The sequence below is a fragment of the Myzus persicae genome, unplaced genomic scaffold (genome assembly GCF_001856785.1).
Source record: "Myzus persicae strain clone G006 unplaced genomic scaffold, MPER_G0061.0, whole genome shotgun sequence".
Taxonomy (NCBI): Eukaryota; Metazoa; Arthropoda; class Insecta; order Hemiptera; family Aphididae; genus Myzus; species Myzus persicae.
The window spans coordinates 5,422-22,936 of NW_019100626.1; the positions used below are offsets into that span (position 1 = coordinate 5,422).

Genomic DNA, 17,515 nt, shown 5'->3' on the forward strand with positions numbered 1-17,515 from the left:
AGCGAGAACCACGCGATGGTGGACACGCGATCGCACCAGGGCGAACAGACACGGATGATGAAGGCCACGGACGACATTAACAATACCACTTCGCTTCTACTTTTGGTCGAGTGTCTTATACACACGAAGTGAATATTTTATTTTCCTTAGTCATAGCACATTAAACGATTAAACCATTACCTACTGATACAGTTATGCCTACCGACACGTTCTGATGACGGAGGTGGTTCTTGACAACATCAAAGGTGGGATGGGGGAGAGAGAGGTTGAAAATATTTTGCACATGCATATTGCATGGGTATAATTATAATATAATTAACACATATTTTCCGTTCATAGCAGCTATGAGAAGTAATTTCATGCGCAATACATTTTATGCAATTATTGAATTATACCTATTATATAGCATGAAGCATTTTTTATTTATGATAAATGTTTTGTAATTTGATGAACATGGCGCTATATATAGAGTTATTACTTATTAACACATTTACACAAGTCAATTGTAGTGGCTGACCACCCATTATCCTCTCTCCTACCGTAAAACTACCACTGCCAATAGTGATTTGTAATTTTATTACAATGTATGATATTATTTTGTATTGTTTCTCTTCGCCAGGTGGGAAGGAGCTTCTGTGCAATGGACGGGCGTTACGAATGCGGTGAATTGATAAAGCATAATATAGTTACATTATTACATAGTGGCAGTATACCTACAGTTGTTCATTGTCCAACTACAATTATTAAAAATTGGTTGTTGTTCGTTGTTACTAAAATACCAATAATACAGCAAATAGATCATAGTATATGTAAAATACATATGTATGTATAAATATTGTATACCTATAATATAATATACTAATTATTAATAAAATATTGTGTGTATTCAATTGAAAAAGAAAAAAATTAAGGCGATGCATCCTGTAGTATAATAATATATTTTTATTAAAAAATAACAGGTATTAAATCACTTTACGATGCTCTAATTAATTTGGTAAATAATCAAAAAAAAAAAAAAAATACAAAGAAACTAAATTAAATATAGAATACTGAAAGTTGTTTTTTTGGGAACAAGTATGTTGTATAATAATATTATGGTGAATAATGTCTGTGGATTGAGTTTTTTAATGTCTAATATAATATACGACATAATATATTTATACTAGGTTATATTTTTTTTATATACTGGAAATACATATAATATATAAATTGAAAACAAAATAACAATGATTTGGCTGTCTACAATATTAGGTAAAGTCAACAAATAAAATTAATTATATATTGCATTTTAAATAAAATATCCATAAATAATAACGCTGTTAAACCGTCGAAATCCAAATGGTTTCCATTTAAAACCTGTAAAAAAAATGTAATTATTAAGCACGAGAATTCCTAAATCCATATGAAATAAATTGCACATTGTTTTTGTTTATAAATAAAACCAAAAAGGGCAGAGAAAATTAATAAGGTTATCCCATATTTAGACTCTTGAATTTAGAAATTCACGTTCATACAGATATTTTTTAAATTCTATTAGCCACAGTCATATTTGAAAATTGATTTAAATGAGTTAAATAATACAAAGAAAAACTTAGTAGCATACTTCAATAAGTTTGTTTCAAAAAAATGTTAAATCATAACTCGATATATCAATGTATCATTATATACGAAATACATTGTACCTCCGTGGTACTTCAATAAAAGGAAACAGTGACCGCTTTCCTAGATTCTTCAGTATCTGGTGGTTTTGCGACAGCACTTTCTGGTTCTCATCTACGTGTCACCGCGCCACCTCATACATTAATTTTTGTCTGAGCACGTCTAGCGAGTTGACGATGGACAAACTAGGACGACTTCTCGGTGACTCACCTTGCATTGCGCCGTTCCTCTTTTCGATCGAAGCCATGTCAAAAAAGTTTTTCTATCAAAAAAAAAAACAAAAAAATTAACGTATTTTATTGTTAAATTTCGAATAGTTCGAATAGATAATCCACTGCAAAATATATTATTATATTTAACGATTTTGTCCATCAAAACGTTTTATATAATTTACTGGAGTACGAAACTCCTATATTGTACATATTGTAATTTATATTATCCTGAATGTGACCGCACGAAATATAGGCAAAATAAAATAAACAAAGATGTGCGTCGATTGGAACCTTTTTTTATTCGTTTGGGTTAAGGTAAATCCTTACTACGTTTATTGTTTTTATCAAAACCACATCGTAAGATTAAGTTATATCCAGCCGGACAATGTCTAAAATAAATAACTCATTTCCTGGTATAAAACCCTCTGAATTGAAAGTGAAATCGAAAATATTAAAGTAATATCAATTTTGGAAAAAATGCTGATCGATAGTATTGTACGAATTCTTCTGCTGACCACTGAATGACGATTTCCTTAATTTTTATAAAATCCTTTGGGCGTTCATATAAAGATTTTATGAATAATTTTTTTTAAATTTTAATTAAATAGACAGTAAAAATTATTACATAGGTAACTAATTATACATAAACACTACTTCTTTTTATGTAATACCGTATATCAATACAATATTATTATCGGTAATGTATAGCTGTGTAAGTAAGATGGCTAAATCATGTAGGATCAATAGTAAAAGGCCAATACCTACATTAAATAATTTGATTGGAATGCAAAATGTATAATAGCCATATTCAGTATATGACCGAATGTATTATTTATCCATTAACAATGTATTTATAATTTTGACTTATGGGTAGAACTTCAGATATTTGTAGCGTCATTAATTATAAAATATAAGATACTAGCTGATTCTGCACGGCTTTAATCAATGGCAGCCTTAAACAAACAAAAAAATAATAATCCTTTTTCTCGTGAGCCAACAAAATATAAAGCAACAAATCGGCCCTGTGAGAACTCCTTTTGAAATGTACAAATGTACAATTTCATAATTACGCATAGAGATGCACATTCTCGAGTACAGCCATATAGGGTTACACATGTGACACGTACCGAATTTCAAAACCATTAGTGCGATAGATTTAGCTGGTGGATCTCTTATACACACGCAGAGATTAAAATATATACATATAAATGATATATAATATGATATCATTAAGCGAGAAAATTTAATAGGAGCACGTTAGCTGTACATTCAAAAATGTAGTGTTTATTTGTTTCATCAATATATTTTAATTATTACCTTATAATAAATAAAATAATCAGAGTAAGGCCTATTATAAAACACATTAAATAGTATCAAATAACTTCCAGCTGTCCACTGTGTTCTATGTTATTACAATGCATTCTAACTATTATCTTATATCTTTTAAACAGTTAATATAGTTAACAAATGAATAAATAATAAAGTATATTGGAAAAAATTAGATATGTAAGTAAATGAGAACCTATTTGCCAGTGTGATGAAAAAATCCAATATTTCACAGTTTTTTTCACATGCAACACTTTAAACTTCAAATACTATGATAATGTACGTATTGAAAAATCGAGGACTTAAGTTACAACGGACGATAATTTAAAGATTAATATTCAGCTCAATGTGCAGGAGGTACGTGTATCCGTATATATATTATGTAGGTACTATACACTGTACTTGTTTAAACACGTCATTGAACACGGGCCAAATGCATTTTAACCCCCCTGAGTTATAAAGTGCTTTAAAATTAATATTTTTAGTTTAGTTTGGCCCGAGCACAGCATAAAATATTACACTATCTAGTCCTGCTCGCTTGTAAATCAGTAAAATAAAATTATAGTTTCATTTTGAATTATATATATATATATATATATATATTAATGTTAATATTAAATACCTCGCTATGTATAGTTATGATGGTGTAGCGTATACAATATTTTATCTCCACAGTGAATATATATTCGAAATAAAAAGGGGTGCATTGTGTACGTCATAGTAAACCGAGAATTTCGAATGGAAATATTGTACTAAACAATAAAAACAAACAGTGTACATACACCTACCTATCGAATTCCTATGAGCCGACGATTTGTCGTCCGGTGGTTGTATACTATATAGCAGCAACGTACATCGCGAATACCCAAGTCAAAGAGATATTGTCACCGGGTGTTTGTATTGCCATTGTTCGACACGTTTAGTACAAAAGGTTTATCTATATATATATATTGTTTATATACATATGACGTCGTATTATTATAGTGTTTTGTCGATTTTCTGTTTTTATATTTTTTTTGTCCCGGGACTATATTATATACAATACTTAAATAAAAATATATAGGTACTACGGTATACGGATATACATACATGTTTATATATATAATTGTCAGTATACTACAACTGTGCTATATAACTGCACTACGTCTACCATATACTTTACACGACCGCAAAGAAGTTTCCAAAACCATTCTTCTCCGAAAGCAATTATTATAGTTCTCGCGTTACTCTCTCATATATTTAAGACGCCCGGGCACACCAGTTTTACAGTGGTCTCGCTCGAATTGCCCGCGTAAACTACTGAGGACATTCGTCTTAATCCTGAGGTCGCAGTTCCTGCAAAAGTCACTGTTTATATCCCGAGAGCCCAACTCGGTCGCTGCAGTGTTGTATATTATAATGGGTGTGAGGTACGTATACTTACCGTTTATTACTCCTGTCAGATCGTTATTAGATAGTGTGTGTGTGCGTGTGTGTGTGTCTAATATGTATGTAGTGACTTTAGTACACGTAATAATCGTATACGGAGAGATAATAATTGTAGGTACGCTGAAAAAATGAGCATTTACAAATGGTCTAATCATAGAAGTTCTACGACTTAACCCAACCCGACGACTTTATATTGCAATTAATATATTATTATTATTATTATTATTATTATTATTATATTGTATTATGGTGTGACAGGTACCCACATTATGATATAATGTATACATATTTGGGTCGGGTTAGGTAAACGATTTAACATACGAAACAACAATGGCGATATTGTGATAACTATGCGTTTTGAGAAGGTCTTAAAACATTTTAGAATTTTACCACTGTTTATCCACAGGTTTTATTTTATAAAAATTCCCAGGAAGCTAGCCCGGGTTAAGTGAGGCCGTAACCCCCAAAACTTCAAAACTTGATATTTTTTAGTGCCTCGGATTTTACCATGGCTTTTTTTTATAGCAGCGAAAGAATTTGAAGTATTGATTTATGCATATTAAATTCAAAGTCTAATGAAACGATTCTCAGTAATTATTATTCTTTCCGCTTCTATAAATATTTTAAACAAAGGACTATTACCTATTATCGGTAGGTATAATGTATAGATCAATAAAAATCTATTTGTATGAACGTTTATAACGGATTGTCTATACCGGTTATCATCACAGAAGAACGTCACTCGTCGTTTGTCTATGTAAACAGTATAGGCACACAAGACAATTTACGTACATTAATGAAACTGCAGTTATTTAAAAAATGTGTTTTGCAGATAATCATCGAAAATGAAATGATTAGAACATTTTCAAATGAAAAAGTGAGAAAAAAAATGTTATATATATAATACATTGCATTTTTAGTACTCATAATATAATAATATTAAACTAATCTTTTTAACTTTATTTTTTAAAGTGAGGCCTCGCTGAATAGTAAGGACTCAAACCTCGCAAAGGTTTAAACCTGATTTTCTCACAAGACACAATTTATGTTTATACAGATCAAGTATTCCGCATTTTCACAAAAACATTAATATAATAAAACTATTTATTAGTATACATTTTTTTTTTTACATTAATTTATCAAAATATTATAAACTCATATACGAAGAGCAAATCGGGATATTATTGTTTATCACGAAGTATACAATTAATGTGCATGAAGTTACGATTTAGAAGCAGTATTACGACGATTCGCAATATGCGATCAACGTCAGGAATACATCTCTACGCTTGACTCAACTATATTATGTTATCACAGACTGTTTAAATGAAAGTTATTGAATTTAACTGTTCGACCGTGTCAACGTTAATTAATTTAAGTGACAGTAGAAACCAATATAATTAGATGAATAAAGAGCGCTGGATAGTTTTAATTAAAAAAGCACAGTACATAAATATATATAAGTCGATTTGTAGTTATCTGGGCATCTGGCTTTACAGTTTACATTGACAATGGGTTTTATTTTGAATGTACCTACAACATACCAATCTGAGATTTTTTTTATTTTCATCAAATTACTGAAAAATGCATTTTATAATCCAAATCCAAATCAAATATTGTTATTTATTCAAAATGAAAATAATAGTCTCATTAGTATAATACCTTACTATGGTACATTGTAGAAAAAGTACATAGGTATAACTTACGAACGTCAGAGAACCATATAATATTCTTAAGTAGTAAAGTTTTCATATGTAATTTAAAGTTCAAACAACAACTATATTTATTTTTAATATGAAGAAAGCGTAAATACTAATTTGGAGTTATCCCTACATAATATTAACTCTATGCATAATTAAAAAAACATATTACAATTTTGAATTTAATATATTATACACGCACCCACATCTTATACTGGTGTTTAATAAATTGTATTTTAACTCATTTAATTTATTTTGCTTCTTTAGTATTGTCGTAAAATGAATTTGTTTTTAAGAGTTACCTATATAATTGGATGGACCCCAGCATAAAAGTTGTTTTATGAACATTAATTTAATTTACCTACATGTTACACGTTAATTTACCATGTGTGTAAAGCTGTCTACACAAATAAATTATTTATTAAATTGCAATGAACCAGATAAGGATAAGAAATATTTGAGAAAGTTTAAGAATGTGAATTATAATTCGGGATTATTATAATTTATAATAGTAGATAATAGTATGCATCTATAGATAAAGTTTAATTTTTTCAGTATAAAACAATTTAAATATGACATTTGTTATCTTAGACATGATAATTATTTTATGTTCAGTGATTAAATATGGGCTCGGTTGATAATTAAATACTAGATAGGTATATACCACCCATAAATAGGTAGGTGCCTATTGAACTATGTGAATATGTATTTTTAATTAATAATGATTTGAAGTTTTTTTTATACTCCAGTGAACTGAGTCCACAATTCAAGATACGTTTCCATTGTTATAGAAATATGTTCACATTTATAAATTCCAATGACATATGGAGTGCCAATATTTATAACAATTAAATTAAATTTGAAAATCAGAACTAACTTTGAAGTGCAATTTCAAATTAACTTGACTACTCGAGTGTTTCTTCGATGAACCTTTCATTGGCACTTAGAGTAAAACTTTGTTTCTTTGAGGATATATTGAAGTAAGTTTAACTCGTCATTTTTTTCATACTTCTAATATGACCAGGCTTAGGAAACTTATATATTGAAACCACATAAGACTTAGTGAACAAGGTGAGTGTACCCATTTCAAAGTGTTGTTTTTAAGTCGGATAACTTTTCTCATTGGATTATCGTAGAATGTACTTCACAATAGATTCCGTTAGTTGTACTCACTACGCAATAGATAAAACAAAACAAAACTAATAGATCTATAGATTTTTCTAAGAAAAAAAACTGTAGGGGTAGTTGATCCAAACCTAAATGGTTTCGAATGAATAACACAACCAAAATAAATCATCTGAAACTCAATGACGGACTTACAAAGATTATACTCGTATTAAAAGAATTGAGCCTTACCTCGATCGAAAACAAACTCGCTTAAGATCATAATATTATATATGTATTATTCTGAACTTTACGGATTCCTATACATTATTACGTATAGGTATATATATTTATATATGTATATATTATTATTCAATACGCGTATTTTAAACGATTTCTACTGATGTCGGCAGTTTGGCGGAAATAATATATAAAACAACTACAAGTTAAAAAATACGAAACTTACGTCGAGAAGCTCCAAGTCCTGAATTCTGGGCTCATAGTAACGGGTGTTTTGAACCAGCGGTTCGTAGATAACGGCGCTGTCGCAGCACCACGTGACCGCGACCAAAATCCAGGCGATCGTCAAAATCCTCATTTTGTGATTACGAATTTCGGCTGTAGCGCTGACGATAGTTTCTGCAAAACAAACAAAGCAAAACATTCATCTTAGAGCGACTCACGTAGTTTTATTTGTATTTTAATGTATGGAGGTACTGCAATGTCCATTTAGTGGCTCGCGAGCTGCATAGATAGGTAATAGTGAATTACAATTTCGAGAGTTTCCGTCGACCGTCGTTGTCTTTTCTCCACGGACTCTGCGATGTATTGTAATTATTGCGTTAAAGGGTTCGTTAGTGCGTGTTATTTTAAATTTTTGTTTTTTGTGAATAATTGTTGTCTCGGACGCCCAGTTTTTCACGAAACCCCGGGCGACATTACCTATTTAATTTCCAACACTAGTAACATGATCGTTACACCGTCGGAGGACAGGTAGCCCGCTACGATGACCGACGGTCTCATGATTAGAAGATAAAACCGCGCACGGGTTAATTAACACAACGGTGTATATACTTAAAACAGACAACAATAGTATTAATTAGGTTTTCAAAAAACGCGAACTAGTCGAGAAGACGACCATCGACCACGACACGACTGTAGAGTGAATGGTTCGTATTTCGTTGGCTATTACATGATTTGTATTAATGTGTATTGTGTATATATTATAAACCCGCCCGACCTTTGTGTTAACTCCCTCAACCTTAGTTTAGACATTATTATCGAAAAATGGTGTATTATTATTTTCATATTTGTATATCTAATCGTTATAACTCATGAACATTAGTCATTACAAATTACAAAATGTACGTCCTATAAAGACAGATTCTGATAATATATCTCTCTATTATTCATCAACTAATGGACAATGACCCTTATTTAAACAAAACTATTAATCGTAACGCAAAAAAATTATGTATGAATATAGTAATAAATAACTAATGAAAGATTTACTAACGTATCAATATCATATTATTATTATAACCACCTATAGGGTTTTGACGATTTCGAATTAGATATCTAATTCGAAATGATGAGTAAATTTTTAAGCGTTCACAAATATTTTGTTACTAATAAATTTTATAAAAATTAAATTTATTTAAAATGTTTACGATTTACTTTACTGTTTGGAAAGGATTCTTTGGATCCAGAAATCAACCATGATTTATTAATATAAAATGTTATGCTTACATAGCAATATACGAGTATATACATTATGCGAGGTAATGTCTCATGAGTTAGTCCGATTATAACTAGGGTCTAAGAGGTTAAGTTAGGATGAAACTTTCCAGTTTCCATAATTGCTTAAACTTTAATTTTCTATACATTATTACATTTTCTAAATACTTAGACTAATTAAGAGGAATTAATTAACCATCATATTCTACAACAGACAATAAATAGATATTACTGACTTAAATGCAATTTTTTTTGGCGAACATGTTTTCAATCTTAACCAAATTAAGAAATTACAACATTTGAATAATACCACCTCTATATACATTATACACCTACAGTAAATAATAATTTATCATTGAATTTAAATTTAAAACGACTATTATAGAAAGTGAAGATGTATCTGAAGAACAGACTTCATTTTTGAGGTTAGTTAACACATTATAATAATATAATGTAACATAATTAATACAATTTTAATCATATTATCATTAGTAACTTCTTAATTCGTTATAGGTTTGACAAAAAAAAATCGCACATGCTACTGATATATTATTTACATATAACAAATCATAAATTAAATTGTGTACATTTAGACTTAACAAGTTTATATGAAAAATATGTCTTAATATTTTTAATTGTATTAGAATGCTACAGGAATAAGTTATAAGATCCCTTTTATAATATTGTCAAGTTTTGGATCAAGAGAAAAAGGTTTACCATCATTCAAAAAAAGTCAAAATGCTCATGTGTTTACAAATAAGTTATAACATACACATATTCCAAATACTTTCAGAATGTTATTATGTATAGATAACTTAGGTAATAATTAAATACTTCAATACTCTACAGTTAACAATTAATTTTTTTTGAATTAAACAGAATAACTAAAATCGTTCGAAGAAAATTATTGTTTTATGATTGAAAATCCAATTTTGATCAAATTTAAACTTAATAACCTCATAAAAAAAAATGCAGTTTATTTTTCGATATTTTCGAATCACTGGATGAAAAACTTAAGAGGTACCTAGTGGCTAGTACACGGTTTTTAAGCCCTAGATATAAATTAAAAATGTTACTACAAAAATTATTATAAATATTTGTGATTTTAACAAATTTTTGTTGAAATTATGATTTAAATTATTTTTAAACAAAATTGGGATTGATATGTTTTTGATATTTTCAATTTATATATAAAGATTTCAAGAAAAATCATGTATTAAATTTCCAAGTTTTTAAAATAAAAAAAAAAAAATTAATTAAAAAAAAAAAAAATATAAATATCTTAAAATATGGCAGAATATTTTGAAAATTGTTCATACGTAGCAACTAGCAAGAAAAAAAAACTAATATGAATTCTTAGTGAATTTCTTGGCAACTGAACATTTTTACGCATTTTTGATTATAACAAATTTTATTAAAAACTGGTGTTGCGTAAATAATCCTTTTCCCCCCTGTTTTTCGTTAGTTTTTCCCAATTATTTAAAAAAAAGTACTGGGAACTATTTCTTCTTTTAAACTCCTAAAGTACCAACCAACTAGATCAAAAGTTCTAATATGTAATCAAAACGGTCAATAAAGTTGAAAAAGTAACCATTTATCTACACAAAAAACCTAATTGCAGCACAAAAATAAATAAAATTACACATCATACATTAATACATCATTGTAAGACTAGCACATTCGTCTGAGTAGATTCTGTTGAAACTATTTTTTTTTTTAAATAAAGTAATATTTACTCAGAATTCTTAATTTATTGATTTAATGCCACTGACCAGGTTAATAGTTATATTTGATTTTTCATTTCTTTGACTAGGTATTTTGAAAACAGTCTGAGAACTGATTGGTATAGGTAATCAAACCACCTCTTAAACCGACTTTGACAGTAAACACGGTGATTAATCGTACCACCTTACTTCCTGTCTAGGTATATAACTAGTGAAAATAATTGAAAGTTTATATTATTAACGATACAAAGCAAAGAGAAACGTCGAATCATCGATAATGCGTTTAGTTTCTATAGTTAAACTTAGAGCAGAGAGAATAAGTTGATATTGATAAAATCTAGAGTATATTAATTTATCTGACAGAGACAAAAGTAAAAAATGCTTTTAACTTGTATTTGACACAAGTATAAGCTGTCAACATTAAAACAATGTTCGATAAATAATAAAGACTTTCTGCAATCGTTATTATATTCAATAACGTGCAGTAATGATAAAATGGTCAAACGATGAAAAAACTTTTAAAAAACGTTGTTTTAGGTACGTACCTATACATACATACTATACACGTTGATGTAAAACCACGTAACAATGATGAACATAAGACGAAACATAGAAGGTATTGCGTACCGGTGTACCTCCGTCTACATAGTTTTTGGGTAGTGCCGTTGTAGGAATTGTAGGAATTCTGATGGAACTTGGAATATCAAATAACCCCTTAAAATGTTTGTTTTGTTTTGATGTACCTACCAAAACTAGTTCGTGTACAATGTACATGGTATGAAAATTATTCACACTACAATAAAGTATTCAAATGTTCTAAGATTGTGAAAGACAACTTGAAGAATGTACCAGGCATTTATTTTAACCGTCTTCCGCACATTATATAGTTTCTTGACATTTAAGTAAGTTCCTACAAAATAGGAAACTCGTATAAATCACACACAAATATTAAAAAAAAAAATACCGTTACAGAAATTGACGTATCATTATAAGCACCTTTATTGAATGTTACGTTTGAAAATGTTGTATTGCATTTCGTTAAGTTATTTTTGACGAGTACACGACAAACCATATTCACCTAAATAATTATTTTATTGAATATTTTTATACCTGTGTGACGTACAAACAATTATGCAAATTTTACATTTTACTTCATAGATTTAATTTTAAATAAAAGTTTAAAAGATTAATTCGACATTGTTTTTAATAATTTCAGGATCATTTGAGAATTTACTCTAACAACATCCGTGAACGAAGATATTAAGAGTAATATTAATAGTTCAATGGTTAGAATTAATTGCTTTGAAATGTTTATTTTAAATTAATTAATCAACGAAAAATGATTATTTTTTAATTTAATAAATATGGATGTATGTCTAATGCATATGGTGAATACATTAAATATTTCATTAGATATTTCTATTTTAAAATATACATACCTACACAATAATCATTTTTTCCTATTTTTTTTTATTTGCCGGCTTCATAAAACAAACGTTGTAGTAATGTATTGATATCATCATTGAGTATCATGTATATTACAATATAGCTATAAAAATACTTAATGATATTGTTGGGTCAATGAAATAAATTATTTAACACATTTTTATTGAGTTTAATTAGAATGTTTCATAATTAGTTAAGCACTTACACTTGAAAATGAATGGATAAATTATATATATATATTATTTGAAGCAATTTATTATGAGAATAAACTTATGAATAATTTCTCCACTTTAAAACGATTAAAACTTTTTTTAGTATATACCTGTAATCTGTATAAATTATTGCTGTTAATAATCCTATTATAGTTTTAAAATGTTTAATGGAGCTTGGTTTAAAGATATTGTTTTCTTTTTGTATTATAATATGTATTTTATTTATAACAATATAACTGTATTGCATTAATATTTCATTAAAGTATATTTTGTTCTGACAAATTGTGGTTAAACAAAGTTTTAAAAAAATAGGAACATCATATATTTTGTGCAATAACACAGCCAGCACTTTTTTGTTGTCCGCAATATGTGCTCACTGAATCGTGAATTAGTTAATTGTGTATTTATTTTTCTAAAACGTTTTATGTATTATGTTTAAAACAGTAATACTGTGTAGATACTTGTTATACTTGTTAAAACAATTTTAGTGGTCAATGTTCAGATAATATCCTATTAAAATGTAGACATAATCTAAGCTCCACATATAACCTACTATCACGTATTTTTATAATCGTTTTGGCATATAAAGATTTTACACCCAATTTTTATAAACATGCTATTATTTTAATCGGGTTAGTGCACGATTTTAGTACTTTATTATGGTACCTAAGACCTAAGTACATACAATTAGTACTACAGAATTCATGTTTGTCTATACGATTTGAAGTTATGGTATGAAGTTGAATTTGAAAAATTAATTTTTGTGTAAATCATGGCCATGATTGGCCATGTTTATTTAAAAAATTTCAATGTTTTTAAGCAGTTTTCAATTTTGAGTACCTATCTAGAGCCAGGCACTTAAATAGGATTCATAAACAAAATTAATTTTTTTGCTTTTTGTTTTAATTATTAGTTATTAGTAATAACTATTGTATGCTTTAACTTGGATAAGTAGTTGGATTCATAGAAAAAAATTAGATCTAATTGGTACTTCAACTTTTCAGGAGTTGAATGTAAAAAATTCACAGCTTTTTACTCAATAAACAGGAATATTTATGGAACACTAAATTTCGACATAATCGATTTCGTTATTTACTGTATTTCAAAACTGTAGAGTACATGAATTAATGTTCCCCAAATATTTATATAATAATTTTCTAAACATTGTAAAAATGTCAAAATATTTTGGATCATTTTTAACTATCCTTAGAAGTGTAACATTTTTTTTTATTGTTTTATTAAATTTATTTTCTTTAAATGTTGATATAAAATGTTACGATCAGTCAGCAAGCCTGCCAATGTACAAGTTTGCTCATAAGCAGTTCATTTTTAAATTTAAAAAAAGTTTACCGTAAATCCACAATTGTTGGACATTTCTGTAATCAAATTATTAAAGTGTTTTTTCTCCAATTCTATTAAAACAACGGCATAAACCAGTTTATTTAAATATTAAATTAATTACCTAATTAAATATTATTTGTAGGTAAGTATAAGCCACTATTATTTTAAAATTATAATTTTACTTAAAATACACAGTTAATCATTTATTAACAATTAAAAATATGTATGCACAGTAAGTGTAAACAATACATAATTTCTTTAAAATATACTTGAACATGTTGAACCATGGTGATAATCATTATGTTAATAATTTATAAATTGTACTATAACTATGTATACCTAAATTACATCATAATTAAACCAATTTGAGGCCCTTTATCGCCATTCAGTATGACAACTATTATATTCTAAGTTTGTCTAAATTCGTACAATAATATACAATAATAATGTATGCACGCATATAAGCAAATTATTGTCATTTGTCTGACTAATTGACATCGATATTCAAAAAAGGTATATTATAATATGTGAACAAGTGCATAGTCTTAAGCAGTAATAGTTTATACTAGTTTGTTACTATTTACAACAAAATAATACATTAAAGAGGTAAGTACCAACAATTTCCTTACGATTCTGAAACTCAAAACATTCTTTAAATTAAAAAAATATAAGCTCATTTCAATAGAGTATTCCACATATCAAACATTTTTAAAACAAGTTATAAAATTATGCTGTTTATTTATGTGTTTCTTAACAATGTTTAGTCGTATTATATATACTATATAAATACTAGAAACTGAGATAAAACATTACAAAACACCGTTGTAAAAATAACTGTTAACATTTTGAATAGTACCTATTTATATTAATTGAAATTGTTTCATTCAGTATAATTTGCTGTGAAAGTTGCTTCAATTTCATTAACATAGCCCCGTTGAAATAACACCGTCCACAAGTATCAACATTATTAATCTTGAATGACTAGTTTGTTGTTGTGCCTGAGATAAACTTTGGAGACATATTTGCATAAATCGTCAAATCGTGTCTCATATAATATTATGTTTGTCCAACCGATGTGTTATAAATTATAATACTCGGATTAAATCACAACAAATAACGTCACATCGTGTTATTTTTCAAGTGGTAGTGCATGGCGAAGGTGTCCGACCCATTTATTTTATTTCGAATTATTGATTTAATTGCAATACATGCCTAAATCTGCAAGTGCCATCCGCCCACTATCACTATTACAATAGATTTAGAAAGGCGTCCGTCTGATTCGGATAGCTAAACATAATTTATTCACAAATATACCTGCAGCACTATGTGAATATGATGTGTTTCACAAAGAGCATAATAATATAGATACTATTCTTATTATATATATATATATATATGTGCTAACAGTGATACAACTCGCGTAATGCGTATCAACAATAAAACTTACAAGTGAATAATGTGGCGGTGAACATTATTTTGTATGGGAGTGGGTAGCTAAGAGTTGGGTGAAATAAAAATGGGCACACGTCGCGGAACAATATTATATGTGGCTGGTACCTAATAGAAAGAAATACGAACTGTGCTGACAAAAATCCGCCGTTCAAAAATTATTGTCGTGTCTGTCAACGCCACACGCGCGGCACATTCGTTGGAAAACGGAAAGGTAAATAATACAAAAAGGTGGACGACCGACATATATACCACGGATGACGATTGTTGCTCAATATGAAAGGAACAAATTAATGTTTTGCGCGGTCGGCGGAATCATGAGCACAATATATTATATTACTGTATAATATTGCACGACGTGTGGTCTACATATCGTGAAGGGGTTGGCCGCCGCCGGTATTATTCAGACATCATGCGGTGTTGGCACTGCGATTTGTCCAAAAAAAAAAAAAAAAACCGTTGACGATTTATTTTAATTTTATCGTGTATATATTAAAGAATAGCACGTTTTACACGTGGTGTATCAGGGTAAAAAACTGTTGTGAAAAAAAAATAAACCGAAAACCGCGTGTTTACCATATTTTTATTTAATACTAATTACAGAAACGTATCAGTAACGTAAATGGTATTAATCTGTATCCGAAATTATAATTCTCCTAACGAGAATTCGTTTAAACCACAGCACGCGTAGTACAATAAACTATACTGTGATCACGTGTCTCGTTGTGTTTGTCCGTTCAATAACGTTTTTTTTCCGGCGCATTACATCCGTTTGAAATACGATCTTTGTAAATTGCTACACAGTACTGTCGGACGGCCACATTTGTATTATTGTTATTGTTGTTTGAAAATTGAGAAAACCAATATTTGTATGTATAGCATCACTGTCTTGAAATAAACATAAAATACAATACCTTACTCGAAACCTTAAAGATTTTTAAAACTTAGGATTTCATTAAATGAGGTAATTGGGATTTTCATCTTATACATTAATACCAAATAAATTATTTTTTGACATATAACTTGTTGTACCATACCTAATTGTCGATATACATAGTTAATAGTATTTAAATATTTTGAATACAATAAGTCTATATTATATAAAAACAATAGTAAGGATAAACATAATATTTTCTACTGTTATGGAGACATTTTACCTATATTATAAATTGTATGTAAAAATAGAGTTTAAAAATTTTAAATGTATTAAAAAAAAATTGTATTTAATAATTACTCATTTACCCCACCATAAGCTTAGCTTCAAGGGTTAAATACATTTGAATGGATTATAATTCTTAAATGTATTTAAATGTAATGAATAAAACAAAAACCAAAAAGTATGCATGAGTATACAAATTTATAATCGTGTTTTAATAAACAGAATATACCTATTTAAAATTATTGAAGAGAGTAGATTATCACAATCGTAACAAATGACCACGTACCTTCCTATGTTTAGATGAACTGAAATCTAGGACGAATCATGTTCAGGCTCTATATGTTTAACACCCGAGGGGGGGGGCACTTAACATCTAGTTGGACAACATTTTTAAGACTACAACCCCTCAGAAATTGTTTCTAAGATCGTTTTTACATTTTCTCACTCTCGTACAAGATGATCTCCCTCCTCATATTATTCATGTAAAAAAAAGATGGTCCATGACTGAAATAATAAGTTTAAGTTGATATCTGAATAGATTAACTAGGTATAAGTGTTTCAGATAAAAATCTATATGACTACATCGTGTTATTTTATAATTTATATTAAATACACTTTGTGAATTGAATCTGACCATATCACTCAACAGCTGCTATGTCGCTATTTTACATTCATATAATTATATAGCATGTGTTTGCGCCTGTTTTCTCGCATTAATTCAACTTACATTTAAGAAACCATTTAGGTTGCAATTTTGCTCATTTGAACTCTCTATTAAAAATTAAAAATCACATACCATATCATATTTTTTCCTCGTTCGATTTCAATCATAAATTAATTTTATTGTAAGTATATTTTAAACTGTGTGGGCTGTATCGTTTATTTCGTAATAGCATATAAATACTATATTCAATGTTTGTTTATATTTTTTTGAAATGTATAATACAACGTTTATTATTCATTATGTGTGTACTGTATTTCTATATATATATATAACATATAATATACACTACACTTA

At 28.5% G+C, this 17,515-nt stretch overlaps 1 protein-coding gene across 1 annotated transcript in view; it reads right to left on the reverse strand.

Moving 5' to 3' along the window:
* Nucleotides 1–985: 985 nt before the first annotated feature.
* The window catches only part of LOC111037723, a 41,125-nt gene continuing 24,595 nt past the window's right edge, over nucleotides 986–17,515 (reverse strand). The window contains 2 exon segments of the mRNA XM_022320454.1: nucleotides 986–1,921; nucleotides 7,896–8,068. Coding sequence (XP_022176146.1) covers nucleotides 1,661–1,921; nucleotides 7,896–8,027 — 393 coding nt within the window. The 5' untranslated portion in view covers nucleotides 8,028–8,068 and the 3' untranslated portion in view covers nucleotides 986–1,660.